The sequence below is a fragment of the Penicillium macrosclerotiorum genome (assembly GCF_028827735.1).
Source record: "Penicillium macrosclerotiorum strain IBT 26536 chromosome Unknown utg000010l_segment0_segment0, whole genome shotgun sequence".
Taxonomy (NCBI): domain Eukaryota; kingdom Fungi; phylum Ascomycota; class Eurotiomycetes; order Eurotiales; family Aspergillaceae; genus Penicillium; species Penicillium macrosclerotiorum.
The window spans coordinates 2,463,231-2,480,810 of NW_026643089.1; the positions used below are offsets into that span (position 1 = coordinate 2,463,231).

The 17,580-nt window shown below is 42.7% G+C and overlaps 5 protein-coding genes across 5 annotated transcripts; 3 read left to right on the forward strand and 2 right to left on the reverse strand.

Annotated features, from left to right (window-relative positions):
* Positions 1-3,998: 3,998 nt before the first annotated feature.
* On the forward strand, positions 3,999-5,046 carry N7462_010495 (uncharacterized protein; the record flags this gene model as incomplete). Its single annotated transcript, XM_057082209.1, is given in 3 exon segments — positions 3,999-4,304; positions 4,364-4,540; positions 4,552-5,046. 3 exon segments carry the CDS (start codon positions 3,999-4,001, stop codon positions 5,044-5,046), a joined length of 978 nt encoding a protein of 325 aa, XP_056929249.1.
* Positions 5,047-5,993: 947 nt separating this feature from the next.
* N7462_010496 (uncharacterized protein) lies at positions 5,994-6,531 on the forward strand (the record flags this gene model as incomplete). The annotated part of the gene is made up of 3 exons (XM_057082210.1): positions 5,994-6,122; positions 6,189-6,422; positions 6,478-6,531. 3 exons carry the CDS (start codon positions 5,994-5,996, stop codon positions 6,529-6,531), a joined length of 417 nt encoding a protein of 138 aa, XP_056929250.1.
* A 3,764-nt stretch (positions 6,532-10,295) lies between these two features.
* Positions 10,296-11,321, reverse strand: N7462_010497 (ankyrin repeat domain-containing protein; the record flags this gene model as incomplete). The annotated part of the gene is made up of 1 exon (XM_057082211.1): positions 10,296-11,321. One exon carries the CDS (start codon positions 11,319-11,321, stop codon positions 10,296-10,298), a length of 1,026 nt encoding a protein of 341 aa, XP_056929251.1.
* Positions 11,322-12,015: 694 nt separating this feature from the next.
* Positions 12,016-14,570, forward strand: N7462_010498 (putative rhamnosidase B; the record flags this gene model as incomplete). The annotated part of the gene is made up of 4 exons (XM_057082212.1): positions 12,016-12,039; positions 12,094-12,570; positions 12,626-13,341; positions 13,397-14,570. The coding sequence occupies 4 exons, from the start codon at positions 12,016-12,018 to the stop codon at positions 14,568-14,570; spliced, it is 2,391 nt and encodes a 796-aa protein (XP_056929252.1).
* Positions 14,571-14,928: 358 nt separating this feature from the next.
* On the reverse strand, positions 14,929-17,127 carry N7462_010499 (putative MFS alpha-glucoside transporter; the record flags this gene model as incomplete). Its single annotated transcript, XM_057082213.1, has 10 exons — positions 14,929-15,025; positions 15,084-15,442; positions 15,501-15,712; positions 15,774-15,951; positions 16,000-16,149; positions 16,213-16,306; positions 16,361-16,521; positions 16,579-16,650; positions 16,728-16,867; positions 16,929-17,127. 10 exons carry the CDS (start codon positions 17,125-17,127, stop codon positions 14,929-14,931), a joined length of 1,662 nt encoding a protein of 553 aa, XP_056929253.1.
* Positions 17,128-17,580: the final 453 nt, after the last annotated feature.

Sequence of the window (17,580 nt, forward strand, 5' to 3'; positions counted from 1 at the left end):
TAGTAAAGCTTGTAAGAAGGGCCTCTCTTATATCTTACGTATAAAAGAGCGAGTAGCGGAAACCTAGGGTAAGGAGAACGCTCTAGCCCTCTTTCGGTTAGTAATAACTATATCTATCGCTAAAAGGATTAACTAGCTATATTTAAAATAGGTTTCCTATTAGTAAATATAGTTAGTAGTAAATAATAAGCTTTTAAACTACCTAAAAAGGATAGGTAGAGGGTATAGGAGGGTAAAATCTGCTATCTAAGGGGATTTTAGTAGAGTAGTACTTCGGTTCGATTAGACCCCGCTAAGCTTATAGGATCTAAGGAAATTCGACCTTATAATTAGTGTAGATAGCTTTCTTTAGGGGAAGGATAAAGGAGAGATAGATATTAGCCTAGATTTATTAGCTTCTTCACGATCTATGTTAGTTTAGCAGGGTATCCTTACCCCTACTCGGTCTATTTCGCTAGCTACTATAAGTAAGCTATCTATATTAGAAATAAGCAATTTTTCGGAAGAATTTAGTAGCGATTCGACGTAGCTTTCTAAAGCTTCTTTTAAGAATAGAAAGAAGGTAAGGGGATTAGTATATAACTATTAGATCCCTAAAGGACTCGTTTAGGGACTAGTAAGGAAGGAGGAACCGTATAAAGCTAGTAATTGTAAGAGGAAGCTTTTACTAAGACAGCTTAGGCGGTATATTAATTTATCGACTATCTACTATAAGTATATATTAGCTATTTACGGTTAGATCGGTCTATATATTAGAAATCACTATTATTAGGATCTTATTCGAAAACTACGTGCTTACTATTAGAATCTTAGGATATAGGAAAAGTTCAAAAATTAGAAGGCCTTATAGTTTAAGAAGAGATATCGCTTATCTAATAATAAACCTAGACCCTATCGCTTCCTATTTAAAGACTTCCTACCGAAAATCGATAATTTTATATCCTATAATCTCTCTATTAAATAGCTATTTAAGAGATATTTTAATTAGCCGTAGGAGGCTAATACTTAGGCTTTTCTTTAGGCTTTTCAGAATAGCGGGAATATAGTTCTATAGGGATATTATAGCTAGCTAAAGGAGATAAAGGGTAAAGCGACTAGGCTATCCCTTCTATAAGCTATACTTCTTAAGTTTAACCTCTATAACTACTACTATACGCCGCGACCTAGAAAGCCGCGATTAGGATAGAATAGGCTAATAATTTATAGTCTTATATAATAGCTTTTATAGTAGGATCCTACGTACTATATAATATATATATTCTTACGCCCTGATTATACGTAGTACCTTATCTCGTTTCTGTACTATACGAAGAGTGTATATCCTAGGGAAAATACTTAGTTCCGATATATTAATATTAATTTATTAGATTATATTACTACTAGAAGGGGAGGTAATATTATTCAAGGATCTATTTCTCTAACCGATAAGAACGTAGAGAACTATACTAAGATTCTGCTAAGGATTTATAATTATATTAAGGATTAGTAGGCGCGTATTTAAGATAATCCTACTACTCCTATCTCTAGATATATTTATAGGATTAAAGACTAGATATAGATAGATTAGGATACTAAAAGATACGGAATAGGTTAGGAGAAGGTAATATATCGTAGTAGAGATATATATATCTCTAGCCCTCTATTACCTTATAGATCGACTAGACTAACTACGATTTAACGCTGAACGATACTACTATAGTATATCTCGGTTAATAGAGACTATAGAGGATTAGATACTACTAAATCTAGTATATAGGGAGAGCTTTTAAACGGATACCGAGACCTAATACTTGTACCTAAGATACCTTCTAGTTTTATAAGTAGAAAATATTATACTATTATTTATCCCTTCCCTATAGCCTTACCGCTTACCGGGTTAGGAAGCTTATTAGATATCTTAGTAGGCCGAACACGCTATAAAAACTTCGTTATAAAGTAGGACCTTAATATCCTATTTAGGGATAATAATACTATCGCGAAGTATTTTATAATTAAATAGAGAAGGCGGGCTGCTACCCGGTTCTTCGATACCTTTAAATAAGTTATATAGGCGGAGAAGGCTACTTTTAGAGAGCGATCTTTCTTCCTTTTAAAGGAGTATAGATTTTAACTACCGATACCTATACTAAATACTAGAGACTAAAAATCTTCCTCGGAAGTAGCTCTATCTATCTATCTATAGTTTAGGTATTCCTTCTCTTCGAAAGGAATCTCCGATATAATCCCTATCACGGACTAATAATTATAGCGGCCGTAATAGTAGTAGGAGATTATAGTTCGTAGCGTTATTAGTAGCAAGATATAATAGTAGTAGAGGCCGCGCTAAGGCGAGATAGGATCGAAAGATACTTACTAGAAAGAGGCTATTAGAGTAGGATATAAAGATATAGGTACCCTACTTACTATTCTTATAGACTAGCTTATATAGCGCTCTACTTCCTTAATAAACCGGTAATAGAGAGAGCGTATAATATTTAAGAAAAGCTCTCTAGTATATAGTATATCGGGAATAGTATCTAGGCTAGGCGAAGCTATCGATACGCACTAGACTCGCTATCCCTATTCGATAAGTACTTTTAGCTTAGAGAAGTCGTCTTCGAGACCCTATACGGACTACTAAAAACCTTAGATATTAGTATATATTATAGCACTCTCTACTAACCGATCTCTTACTTACCTAAACGTAACTTAGGTTAGAATTAGGGTAAGAGCCCTTAAATAAAGCTATCGTAGAGGTCTTAAGGACCTCTACTAAGTAGAAGGAATAATAAGGTATAAGGGGGAGGTAAAAGATAAAGTATTAGGGGTAGAAGAGGAAGAGGGGAAGGAGATAAAAGAAGGAGAGAGGGGGATAGCTAAGAAATAGTAATATATACTTTATCTAGAGAAGTATCAGATATTCTACCTTAGAAATCAGGCTTCTTGCTATCTATAACTATAGAGTAGGCTAATAGTGAGAGATCCACGATAACTACTACTACTAGTTAAATAAGGTCTTCTTCTTAGATAAGATTGTATATTAATTAATATTGAATAGCTTTATTCGACTAAGGGGCGGTCGAATTATAGGGGAGGGAGGTATATAGTAGGGAAATAGCCTACAAAGGGGGATCTCTAATTAGAGGATATCTTTCTAGTACATAGTCCTTACAGGATATAGCTTCAGATCTCTAATAGGGAGAAATATCAACTCTTACACTCTCCTTGCTCTATCTGCTTCTGCTTTCTATAGGGGAGGCTTCCTCCATTGTGGTGTGTGGTGGTTTGTATGCTGGTTTGTTGAGGCTATATCATCCTGCCTGCATTCCCAGGCTTGCCGCTGAGCGCCCTGGTTCACCGGTTAGCTGTTTGGTAAGTGGAATGTGGGGATAACGAATCGCCGATAGAATCTACAAGCGGCCGAGATAAATCAATTGTGGCCTGTACATAAGATATAGTAGTATGTAGGGCTCTAGAGAAAATTCTAATATGTCCAATTCATATATGAAAAGCCACGGAAGTGAGGTTTCCCGATAAGTCGGCTTTTTCCTTGCGTAAAAATACAAAATTTATCATCATAAAAGACAAGAAATTTTCAGTACCTCCTTAAGGCCTAAAGAAATCCGATTAGTGAGCCCTAGACAAAAACAGTTTACGAAGCTCCTTGTTCAAGGAAATCAATTACTAATGATCAATCTATCGTGGGTGTTACTCGCCCTGGCTGACCTAACTCCGAGGGGAGATTGGTATTATCGACGTATTCTCGCGAAGCTGATTAGGGGCGTTCTAGAACTTCCCGCTTTTGAATAGATGGATTTTATCAATATTATCTTCCTATCCCTGTTTTAGATCGTTCGAAGAAATTCGTCGAGCGCAGAGATTCACCTGTAAGCTTGGAAGGGCGGTGTTTTTCGATGCATAAATACGGGTGATTATCCTCTCTATTTTCTTTCCATTAACTTCGCTGATCATTATACACACCTCTCCGTCCCACGTATGTCAACAGTTTGTCTCTTAGAATGTCCATCACGACAAACGGCCTGAGGGTAATCTTTGGCGGAGCTGCATTCAACTCAGCTTACGGCTCCACGCCAGAAAGTGTTTCCGAGACCCTCCAGTTCTTATTGCGGGAGGGGACCAGGAATATCGACTCAGGTCAAGCATACGGATATAGTGAAAATCTCCTTGGACAAGACAAGGTGTCGTATACTGGTTTCGAAGTTGACACCAAGGTAGCTGGCGGACTGTGGCCCCATGTTCGCCATACCAAAGAGACTGTCATTCAGGCCGGAGAACCTAGCATCAAGGCTCTTGGAGCAGATCAAGTATGAGTAAACCTGAGGACACAGTCATTAATGTTCTGCCCATCTAATTATTCATTTAGCTCGATGTATACTACATTCACGCCCCTGATCAAACGGTCACATTGAAGGACTCACTCGATGGTATAAACGAATTACATAAGATGGGCAAATTCAAAAGATTTGGCCTTTCCAACTTTCGCTTGGATGAAGTTTTAGAGGTTATTCGTATCGCGAAGAGAATGCCCTTATCTTGCCTAGTGTATACCAGGGCAATTACAATGCTATCGGGCGTGTAGCCGAGAAAGAGCTTTTTCCTGTTCTAAGAGAGCATAATATCTCTTTCTACGCATATTCACCCATTGCAGGCGGATTTCTCACCAAAACAAAAAAGGACATTACCGACGGCAAAGGACGCTTCAATAAGGACCTGCCTTTCTTTGGGGAGATGTACAATACTCTTTACAATACGCCTGCGAAGCTCGAATTCCTCATGGAATTCGGAAACATTGCAATCAGCGAGGGTATTTCGCAGGCAGAACTTGCATATAGATGGGTAACGTATCATTCATGCTTGAAGGCACAAAATGGTGATGGAATTATCATTGGCTCACGTTACGGGACTCAGTTGACCAATACTTTGGCTTGGTTGAAAAAAGGACCACTCAGCGTGGAAACTGCCCTGAAGGTCAATGATTTGTCGAAGATCATAGAACGAGAAGGTATACTGGATAACTGGAATGATTTCATTTCCAAGCAGCTGTGAAGAAATACGTGATGACGCGTAAAATTATTTTCATGAGCATGGACATTTTAAGGAAATTGAGATTAGTGTATCCTTTTTTAGCCCCCCTAGATCAAGTCAATTGAGATTGATTTAAATTTTGGAAAGGTGTCTACCCTGAGGTATTCAGGCGAGACTGTAACCTGGCCAACAGTATTGTTTAAGGCGCTTGTTTGCTGAACAGCTGATGGCAGATAACTTTAACAACTAATCCTTTAGTGGAACCTTTGGATGACAACTGTGAGCCTTCTATAGAGCAAGACACAATTTATCAGAGAAGATGATATGTTTTAGTTTATTTGGGCCTTTTCTCTAATCAATAAGTAATCAATTCAACAATTCAACCAGTCTCATGGCCCACGCAGCGGGCCTTCCGATCGCAGAGCAGGGAATCATAATGAGTATTCCGTAAAATATGATAGACAGGGATGATGTGATCATCGCGATGGCAACTCAAGCTCAAGGTCGTGGCTTAGAGGCGTGACAGCTGGCCATCTTGTTTAGTAACTGATCTCCGCCCTAAGATCGAAACTCCCCAAGTATTCATAAAAAAGACGCATACTAGCGTGATGGAATCGATAATTGGATGCAGGGGGTGTTCATCAGGGACCGCCAGGTGCTGATGTTAATAAAAGAGAGAAATCAGGGGGGAGGGGGGGCATGCAGGTGAAATACTGTTGGCTGACTGCTTACCGAGACATCTTACTGAGATCTGCTGAGACTTGGCGAATCAGCATAACCCGAGCCATGGGTTAACTCGAAACTTTGAAAGCCCCAAAAAACAAGGAAAACTACCTCCGATGATCTCCAGAGATAAAAAGCCCATTTTTCCACCTATGCCTAGCTTCAAAATTTACCTTTGTATATCCTCAAACAAAAACTTATATTACTGCATTGTTTATACTTATTTACGTCAATTTCTACCAATCATGAAGTCTATAATCTCGTTTGCTATGTTTGCTGGGGTCGCTTTCGCTCAAAGGGCTCAAATAGGACTGCCCACTGCAGGTCAACAACTCACCAAAGGGAATGATGTTATCGTCCAGGTCCAGCGTCCGGTATGCTATCCTTATAATTTATCACCGTACTGATCCAGTGACTTATTATACTAATTAAAATGGCAGAATTCCCTGACTGGTTCTACTGAATTGGTGGTTGCGATCGGCATTTCTTCTTGTGGATCCGAGCCATGCAAACCAGCTGATGAAGTCATGGGCACCATCCTCTACAATGGCGACTTCAAGCCCGAATACCACGAGTCTAGCCAGCCTCCCTACCAGAACGTCACTGTAAACATTCCCTCGTCATTTACCGAGGGTAATGCGCAGGTCAATGTTGCCCATGCTACCCTTATGGGAGTGAGTTAAGTCTAAGTTGGCCGTTTTGTTTCAAAGCTAATATTTTCAACCATAGGCTGGGCCTTACCCATACTTGGAAATACTCAACCAAACTGTGGTTGTTGTTTGAATGGGGTGTCTATCCTTTGAGTATACATTCTCATTCTGGAGGCACGATTGATGTTTTTCATTCTTCTATGGCCCTTTTGTGACGTTTATTCAGAATCTTATGTCATATGTATATAAAGACTACTACTTTTTTCACCCAATTATCACCTTTCAAAGCCGCTCCGCCAAGGCAGGCGCTGTCTGCCAATATATACCCGCGTAGTATGGCAACTTTCGAGGGCTGCACTCCGCCACAGCCGGCAACTACCGGGCGCGACGAAGTTTCATTTGTCAACGACATGCGGCCAGTGGTGTGATTGGCGGAGAAAGAAAAGTTGTCCAGGCGGAGTTCACCACTGGTGAAGAAGACATCAAACACCCAGTCCCATTGTTGTAGAGACGCTATTCGCCATAAGACGCATAGCCTTGCGCTCCGAGGTTGGAGTACAAAGTATCAACCCGACATATTCGACCGAGTTCCAAGCACTCGAGACGATAATAACTGTTTTATAACAAGAGTCGGAACTTGACATTGAGGATACGGCCGATTGACTCACAGCCCCCATAGCCGGGATACCGAATAAGAAGGCACTGCCACTGACGGCCAAGTTACTGTTAGTATGCCGTTTCCACGCGAGCCTCGGTCAAGTGGGGGTCTTGTCGATCTGTGGCGGCTCTTGGGAAAGAGCCTTAGAGACAAATGACAGCACAGCAAGAAACTAAAGCAATCCCACTTTAAGGGATAGATCTATGCGTCAAATATTAGCGAGAGTCACAAGTTGTTGACATTTATAGAAGCGGACCTTGACAAGTAGTGAACGTTGAAGTGACTGTTACAGTCCTGGAATAGAAAAGACGAAAACCTAATACCTCGATGGGTGGCAGCAGGCATTTATTTCCGAAAGGCTCGAAGCCTAGAGACTTATATTTTTCGGCTGTTGGCATGGCAGGTCTTCTATTGTTGTACCGGAATCAGCCAACAAAGTGTGTTCTCTGACTCTGAACGCCGCCACCAACAAGCATTGGACTACGCAGCCGATGAAGCTAGTCTAGCTAAAAGGTGCCACAGAATGGCACTAAACTTGTTGAGTGCAATGAGGTGGTATGATGATTACCAACGTAGGGGTATCTACCCATTCAACCAGGTCGGTCGATAAAGAGCGCGCTACGTGAAGGTATAGTTGGGAAATGGGAGTCGATGGCAGCAGGACGAATAAATGTCTTGACGGGTGAATTGAATGAACTTGATATATTGAATTGAAAGAATTGATACTTATATCAAGGTGGTAAGGTCAAGGTATTGCGCCTTCTTTCTATGCGTAGATGAATTGCAATCTTAGTACAGAATCATTCCTTGAATAACTAGTGGTGTTTAATTCTTGTTCTTGCCCCACGTGAATTCTGCTGCGTAAACTCGCCCACGCAAGTGTCTGGAAAGAAAGCCTACTACCATCAGATATTGTCGATCGATAGTTCATATATGTACCTTATAAAATCGTTATAGGTAATTATGTTACACAGAAGTAGAACCTGAAATTCAACGAATCCAGTGAACTTAGACAGAAGCAACCGAGAAGAAAGTCTAGGAGTTTTATGGCCTGCTGCCTTAGGCCTCTCCTAAGCTGATCCTATATGGAGATAGCAAGACTTCCACACAAATTATGATAAGAGGTCTTTTGCTTCCATGTCATAGTAGGAAGGAGTCTAGAAACATTCTCCTTTTCAGGGCACTGGGGACAAAATAAGCCCGACCGTCATCATGCGTTGCTGCATTCAGTTTTTTTAGGCAGGTAGCCTTGACTCCATCTCGATCTTAAAGCTTCAAGTGGGTCTTATTGTGCACCTGCAAAATCTGACACACTTTACTCGCTTGGGCAGTACGTACTGATTAGCATCCCATGTACACGCGGCCATCCACCCAAAGTATAGACCTACTGGTATTCCTATTAGCCTTAGGCCAACTCCCCATATCCGGGATATGCCGGTATCCTCTACTTATTTCGGTACTAACAAGCACTTTATGTGCACGCGGCCTCGGAATTCGGAAATTTTCACCTCTCAACGGAATAACCCGGTAATAAGTTCAAGTATGCACTAGACGAGACTATTGAAGCTACAAATTGTAGAATATTCCCAAATCTAAAATAGTAAACACACAAGGGGCCTTATATGTCTAAGTGAGTAGGTTGTGTTGAATCCTTTAAGGTCTATCGTGGGGAGAAACTGATTCCTCCAGAGAACAACTTTTGGATTTGAGAACAAAATGCACAAAATAGATCCCCTCGTCTTCATGTCTCTGCTTCTAGCCTCTTCTCTGTTTTGGCTTTCTTGGAACCTCCGGTCGGGATTCAGCATATCACAACGGATTGTCTACATGATTGGTGTTCTGATCTATTTTGTGGCTCTATCAGGCTTTTTAATAGCAATTTTTTGGGAATGTAGGTTCTCATTTGATCTCTATTGTCACTTCTACTTAATATCGGAAGCTCATCCCCTAAAAGCCCGAGTAAATTCGACACGTGTTAACATGCGCAATATATTGCTTCATTTACGAGAGTGCTATTCCGATCTTGAATCAACACCTTAGTACTATCTCTTACTCTCGATGACTTCCTATTTTGTTGCTTTTCTTCTATATACCGGCTGTGGCTTATGGAGCGTATGTCTGCGATTCTCCTTGAACCTTTCTTGGTTCCTGAATTCGTTGAATCGACAGTATCAACTTCGAACAAACAGCTACGGTATCGGTTTTGCAAAGGATTTAGCCTCTTCACACGGTGGCCATACCATAGAGCAGTGAATGTGATATAACCAAGCCAATATTCTTGATGATATGCGATTCTCTGGCATATTCGCATTTGCCAGTGTCTGGGAGTACTTGTCTCTTCTCTTTCCACTATATTGCATTGATCGAGGCGATCTGCGAAGGTATATAGTTAGACACTGATCACAGTGAGGCCATAATCTCGCTGTGGAGCCTTTTCGAATCAAAATGGTGTCTTCAAACGGGTATTTCCTTTAAGACCCCATCGAGGTCAACGCTATGCACCCCCTCGACAGAGGACAAGAGAACTAGAGAATATGGGCTTCCACTGGTCTGATTCAGATGTTAAAAGCGAGCCGGCTTATTAAAATGACAACGCTCTCAGGAATTTTATTCAGCGACTTCCCAAATTGGCAAAGGTCTCGCAATTTTTCCTTTCCGGATCGCCCTTCTGTCCAGCCACTGCTATCCCCTGAACTCGCGGAATCTTGGGAAGAACTTCTGAAATATCTTCAAGAAGGCTTGCTCAATGATGGCATGATTCAAGGCACTGTCGATAGCGACCTCGAGGTGAAAATAAGGTTTCAGACTGGTCTCGGCTCATGAAATGAAAACTCTGCATTTTATAGCTCCTATATCGACTGTCGCCGGTACGAGGATGGCTAGGATCTAATTCATAAGGAGCGGGCATGGTCAGTGGTCATTCTCACGCCGACGGTGATGATTCACTCAGCTCCACGACTATGAGCCTGGATTTTATTCTCTTGTTGAGTTTTTGAATTAGTACAGCAGCTGGTTGGTTTGATTGAATTTGAAAGAGCTCCGCCGAACGTTAATGAAATCTCCAGACATTTCTCTCGTTGCTTATTATGGTACCATGTGGACATAGAATTCAAGATCTTCATCAAAGTCCCTTTGACTCTGAATGAACAGTTCTATTTATTTACCTTTTCCTCTCTTTATCAAGGGTGTCACCTGCCTTGAAGACTACAGGATAGGCTCCGTGACTGGGGCCCCAAACATCATTTTGAATATTCGGGGGGAGGATCAGCTGTTGAACTGGACACCTTCAAGTTTGTCTTCTGTTTTGCCTGCTTCTTCGAGGCTTTGCTATCCGGATGATTACGCAGTATCATCGTCACCTCTGAATTTCGAGATCGCTCTTCTGGGGTGCAATATGAACCACACTTTGTTCGAACAGATGCTCCATACTCCAGTAGGAGTCGCGTCATTTTGATATCTCCCTCATATGCTGCGATGTGTAAAGCTCTTCGGTTATCCCAACCTTTCAAGTCCACGGGCACTCCATGGTCAAGGAATAATTGAGTCATTCCAAGATTACCATCTTTCACAGCGTCATGAAAGAGAGGCCTCTTATGTCCATTGAGGGCTTTCGGAGATACTTGACCACTTTTCAAAAAAAGTTCCACGATCTCAAAATGGCCGTTGTTCATAGCCAGACCAATCGGTAGATCGCCACGTGAATTTTTCCGACGCATTGATGGAGGGTCGCGGAGAATCCACCCTTTCGGCGGATGATGCTTTTCATGTTCGAGCACAAGCTTACACATTTCAAGATCACCACTTGATGCTGCTTTGTGGAGGGCCGTTTGATCGAGATGATCGGTACAGTTGGCCTGCGCACCGCTGTTCAACAGAAATTGAATCATTGGCAAGTCTCGACGATGAAATGCGCTCGTTATAAGCCAACCGCCACGTGAAGTCCAAGTGTGTGCTTTTCCCTGTTTGCACTCTATGAGAAGACGGGCAATTTCCAAATGCCCTCCCCTCACAGCTTCATAAATGGGAAATAGGCCGCTACCATCTTCGGTAGCACACGCGCCTTTCTCAAGCAAAAGGCGTGCAACATCCCAATGCCCGCCACGACAAGCAAAATGGAGTGGCGTACGACCTTGTGCGTCTCCATTATTTGGGTCAACTCCGTTCTCCAGATGCGTTCTCACCGTTTCGATGCGGCCGCGCGCTGCTGCCTCGAAAATTGTAGCGAAAGGGACGGTTTCATTTTTTTCCTTGTTAGGAATTCCCATTTTATGAAAAGTTGCGATGATGTCCCTTCCGGCGGATAATCTGTCAGGTTTATACGCTGCTCTAATTGCCCTGCCAAGACCGCTAGTCACCAAGCCTCGGGCAACCTATGATCCCATACTACAACGATGCTCTGATTGGACCTGCCACGTGATTTCGTTAAATTTCGCCTAAACAGGACTGCTTGACGCCGATCCAGTAAGATCTAACAAAATAGTGAGTCCTCGAGAGAGGTAATAATAGGGGGCAATCGATCTCAAATAGTATCGGAAAAGTGCGCCTCATGTTGATCTAAAGTACAAGATTTCAGCCTTTTCGAATTAACTACATTAAAGTCTGCACAACCTCATGGTCTCTTCAACCAACTCCCCTCATGGCTTCTTTCCGGTTGCCCTAACGTCTCTTCAAGGCAGTCGAGTGCATAAAAATTTTCCATAGACGATATTAAAAACACACAGATGAACTAAGAGTGAACTTTCGAGTTTCATCTCACTGGGGAATATGGGTCAATAAAAATCAGTATATGTTGAGATGAACCTTGTCGCTTGTTAGGCAAATTCAAATGCCGAGGGTGGTACTTTCGGTATGATCTCACCCGAGACAATGCTTCCGACGCGGGGCCGAACAGTACAAGTTTGCCGTTCTCCCCGCGTGAACACCAATTTGACGGCAACCTAAATGATGTCAACGTTAGCTATGGCGGCTGCGGAGGAAAAAAAGGTGATTCCGCTTAATATGTGTATACAAATGCAAGAACTGACAAGACACAAATAGATTATCGAGAATCTCCAGGCGAACTGGATCTGGATTCCCAACTGGGTTGATTCTTCGACTACAAACACAGTGGGCAGAATCGTCGACTTTGTTCGTAATGTCACTTTGCCATCCCGTCCAAGAAAATCACAGTTGCATTTTTCAGCGGATACACGATACAAACTTTTTGTTAACGGGACCCGTATTGCTGTTGGGCCAACCAGGAGCAGCCCGTTGATTTGGTATTACGATTCGCTTGATATTGCCCCTTATTTGGAAGAAGGGGAAAATGAGATACGCTTTACCGTGTTGCGATATTTTGCATCCTCTCGTGGAGCTATGGCTTTTGAGCGAACTGCTCTTCCAGGGTTGACTATTTTCGGTTGTGTTGAAACCGAGACTGAAACCATTGACCTTGGTTCTCAGCAAAATTGGAAGGCGTCTATGGATGAGTCCGTTCAATTTCCGTCGGGAATAGTCGACGACGCATTTCTTCATGTAAACACTGTTTGAAAATCCCTGAAAATGGCAAAATACTAATTGAGAACGATAGATCAGTGAACGTGTCATTCCAAGGGGCCCGGTCCCTCAAATAACGCCGATTCTGCATGGAATCAGAACATTAAATGGTGACATTGCTCCTTGGGCTCTTCGTCCACGGCCTATTCCTATGCCTGAATCAACTCCTGTTATTATCAATACGGTCAGGTCTTGTGAAAGCAGCGTCAGCTCAGATGACTGGAAATCTTTTCTCACTGGAAAGGCGCCTTTGCATCTTCCTCAGGACTCACAACATATTATTGATATACAAGCAGATTGTCATTCCACCGCGTTCATCACATTTTGCTTCAAGGGTAACCAACAGTCTTCTCGGATAAAGCTCAAAGTGACCTATTCTGAAGGATATGAACTTGAGCCTCGCTCCTATCCTTTCTTCCGATCTAAGGGTGATCGGTTAGATGCCAGAAATGGCCACATAATTGGTCCGTATGATGAAGTTATATTAGATGTTTCCGACGCCGAGATTTTTTATGAACCGTTTTGGTTTCGGACGTTTCGACTTCTCCGAATTGAAATTATTGTGGGAGGGGCGCCCATTGAATTTCAATCATTTCACGCAACCCAGGTCAACTACCCGATGGCGGTCAAAGCTAATTGGAAAGAGCGAGAAAATGCGCAAAGCGAACAGATTTGGGACGTCTCAATTCGGACAATGAGGAACTGTATGTTTGATGGTTATTCTGACTGTCCCTTTTATGAGCAACTCCAGTAAGTCCACCAAATAGCCCTCAGGTATGACTATGTTGACAATATCTTGATCCAGATATTCCGGGGACAGTCGATCCGTTGGCCTCTTTCATTACCTTTTATCTGGGGATGACAGATTGATGCGACAAGCTATAACAAATTTTGCTGCTTCAGTAACTCCTAATGGCCTCACCCAATCTCGCTTTCCTTCTCATTCACCACAAGTTGTTGCAGGGTTTTCTCTATACTGGATTTTGCAGGTGTGCGACCATTTCCGATTTTTTGGAGACGCACCTTTCACCCGCAACTTTGTTCCAAGAATAGACGGAGTCCTCGATTTCTTTGAATCGAACATTGATGATATGGGCCTTGTCAGTGGGCTTCCCGCGGAAATTTGGCAATATGTCGACTGGGTGACAACGTGGGGTGCAACTGTCGATCATCCGGATAAAGGTGTACCGACGTCTGGCCGAAAGTCAAACCGGCACACCTACTTCAGTATGCTATATGCTTATGTGTTAAAGCAAGCCGCTAAACTGATTCGTGATGTTGGGAGACCTGGGAATGCAGATGAGTATGAAAGCCGTGCTGCGGCACTTGTTGAAGCTATCCGTAAACACTGCTACGATGGTCGATTTTTCACAGATTCTACATCGGAAATAGCAGACAAGCTTTCTTATTCGCAACACTGCCAGGTCTTTGCTGTTCTTTGCGGAGCAGCAATACCCGATCAACAAGAGCGTATTTTGGCGGAAAGCTTCACCAACCCGCGGTTTTCCAAGTGCTCATATATGATGCAGTTTTACGCATTTCGGGCACTTGCGCTAGCAGGAGGTCAAATATACAACAATTTCTGGAATTCAATGTGGGAGCCGTGGCGCCAGATGCTGGCGAACAATCTGTCCACGTGGGAAGAGGACGACGTCCGTCAACGCTCGGACTGTCATGCATGGGGGAGTGTCCCGATTTTCGAATACTGTACCGAGCTGGCAGGTATCTTTCCGGTGGCACCAGGATCATCGAAAATAACTTTCAAGCCTCGTTTGAGTTTGAGTCCATCAATTGAAGCGAAAGTTGCTTTGGGGTTAGAAAATCTTGCTCACGTCTCTTGGAGACTGGGGGACGGCAACCAAAAATATGTCGAGTTGCGACTTGATAGACCAGTCGAAGTGATAAGTCAACTTCCTGGCCAACAGGCAATAGATCATGGAACTTTAGATCATCTAAGCTTGGTTTACAACCCATCTTAAAATATTCTGCGTATCGAATAATGTGATATATCTTCAGGCTCACAATGGACAAAAAAAGGCTTCATTTCTTCCATCCTGCATAGACGCACGTAAAAGACCTTGAGCTCGGATATTCACGAAATCTGGAGACCAAGAGTAAGCGAAAAGACCAAAAAGCACCCCATATCCCATTGACCCGAAAATAGATTAGTTTTCAGGACTCGCTCAATAGATTACGTCCAGGTCATCCTTATCAGCAATTGAACATATCATTGCAATCCAATTTGTACGACTGTCAAGCCAAATACATTGTGAAAAGCCAATGGACTTTAAATCTCCAAGGGCGGTACACGCCCTCTATCAAAGTGTTGCGCAGTACCTAAGTAAGCTCCTCTGTCCGGTGCCGCTCGTTGGCCTGCATTTGTACCTCAGTGACATATCCTTTGAATTTGCGAAGATTAACCTTTTTCTCGAACCTATATTGTATCATTAGCGGATATAGATTTCAATAGATAGAAGAACCAGGAAGCTCACATCTCATCGATCTCAGCAGGCGTTCGGAGTGTCAATTCTGGAAGTATAAACCAGGCAATCACCGTAGAAATTGTACCTGTCCCGGCAAAGCTGTCAAAATAATAAGCGTTAGCTGCGATAATGGTTAAAGTACGTGGAGGGTCGATATACAAGAATCCGGTTTTCACACCCCATTGGGCACTGCCATTGATCATCAATGGTGTACAGAAGCTAAACATAATCGCAATCATATTTGAAAACGCAAGTGCCCAGCCCGCAGTCTTTGCACGCAAGCGCTGCTGAGGAACCTCTGCAGCATAGGCATATCCAATAGCTGAAGCTCCTGTGGTAGATAAAGTGGCCAGGCACGCGAAAAATACCTGCATGTCATCTTTAGAAAAGTTCCTTGGTGACCTCGAGGATATTGGAGTTTATTACCAAAAGTGAACTAGTAGCTGTTTTGGTGTAATCGAAACATCCAATGATGCCTAGACAAAAGACCGAGATGCTGGTCACGGCGTAGGGATAGACTGTTAAAGGCCGACGGCCAAATCGATCGGTAGTAGTAGCGGTGAGAAGAACCGAAATCAGCTGAACACATGACAGAATGACGGTCACCGTAAACGGATTTTTATTTCCGGCGTATTGGACTGGAAGGGGCTCTTTGTATCAGGGAAGGACTTCAATTAGATCAACGGACAGGGGACCCACAGAAGTAAGTCGCATAAGTATTGAATACAGACAAGCCAACGAATTGCTGAACAATCTTTGGCCAACTCGCGATAATGAATCGAATGAAATTTCGGCCTTTAAAAACTTCCCATATCCCTACCTTTGAATTTTGCTCCGCAAGAATGCGTTCCTGTGCGACAGTAGTGGTCATGACTTCCTGCAAGGTGTTAGACCGTATAATGGAAATGAGTGAACATGAATATACAAGTTGCTCCTGAACATCATATCCATCAACTTTCCCATTGTAACTTTGCAAGACCTTGGCGGCTTTGTCGAGCTTGCCTTTGCTTACAAGCCACCATGGTGACTCTGGAAGAGGTACAAAGATCAAAGCAATGACACCAATCATAGCCCACTGATAGATAAATACTCTAGATTTAGCGATTGAATGATACAAAGATTTAGATCCGGAACTTACTTGTGTATAAATCGGAACTCGAAATTCAAGGGGATCATTCGCTTTGAGTCGCTGTAAGGCTACCGAAGCAAAAATTTGACCAACCACAAACCAGCTGCAATCATAATTAGCCTCAAACGCCACATAAAAAGCTTCATAATATACCTACAAGCTGTATGCGTTGATGTAAAATCCTCGGAGCTGTGTTGGAGCGATCTCAGATAAGTATAGAGGCATTGTAGATTGTAACATGCCTACACCGAGACCCGAAAATAGCTTGGCTACAAGCCAGTGATCCCAGTGTGTGGCAAAAGATTCAATAAAAATGCTCTATAAAGGAATATATTAGCATTCCTTTTCATCCTTAAATTCCTTGCTGTCGCTTACAATGACAAGACAGCCCCAAATAATATAAAGTGCAATTTTGCGACCAAATTTCTCCGCGGCAAATTGAAGAAGCTGAGAACATGTCAGCAGATCTGGATTCGTCCATGATGCACCATATAAGGTGATATAGGAAGAGTGGGAAAAGTTACAATCTGTCCAACTGTTTGACCTGTGGATTGGATGCCACCCCATGCAGAGGTATATTTAGCCGGGATTATCGTTGTGCCTGGAGAGGTCATCTGTTGAATAAAACCTTCATTCGAAACAATACCGCCATTGAGGTTGATTTCTAAATTCTTCCTGTCAGTTATTTATTTTGATTCAAAAAAAATAAACTTCATTATTCTCACGATAACCGTCGAGCGAGGCGCTAAAAGCAGCAATCATGGCAATCAATGACAGTTTTTTGAATCTGAGTGCACATCGCCATACACTGAGATCATCTTCACGCGAGCGCATAACAGGATCCCCAAGTTTGACCGGTGTGCTGGGTCTTTGCTCCGCAGAAACATCTTCAATGGCCTCCTTGTTCTCTATGCCGTCGTCCATTGGAAAATATTGGCACCAAATACGCTTTTTGACCCGGCGCGAAATCGCTTGGTTGAAGGCAACCGAATAAGTCTTTAGCGATAGGCTTTATAGTTGCTGAAAGAAAGCTTGAAAGACAGGCTTTGATATTAATCAAATAGACTGCTGCTGGCGAAGCTCGCGACTTATCTCGCTTCTTTTTTCCCAAAAATGCCAAGGAAGAAAATGCGGGGGCGAGAGCCCTGTGGGAAAGAGCTTAACCTTTCCCGAGCTAGACACCAAACATCCGAATACCCAAGAGCAAATCAAGTAAGTTTCTTCTATCCCTTCAACTTGGTTCATTAGCCGATGACAAGCCACGCTCCTCACAACCGAGTACGTGTAACCCAGAGGGCGGACAGCGAATGGTTGTGAGTGGGCAACTCATCAGCGCGGCAATTGTTTCGCACTGATTTACCCCGAACTCCTTGACAA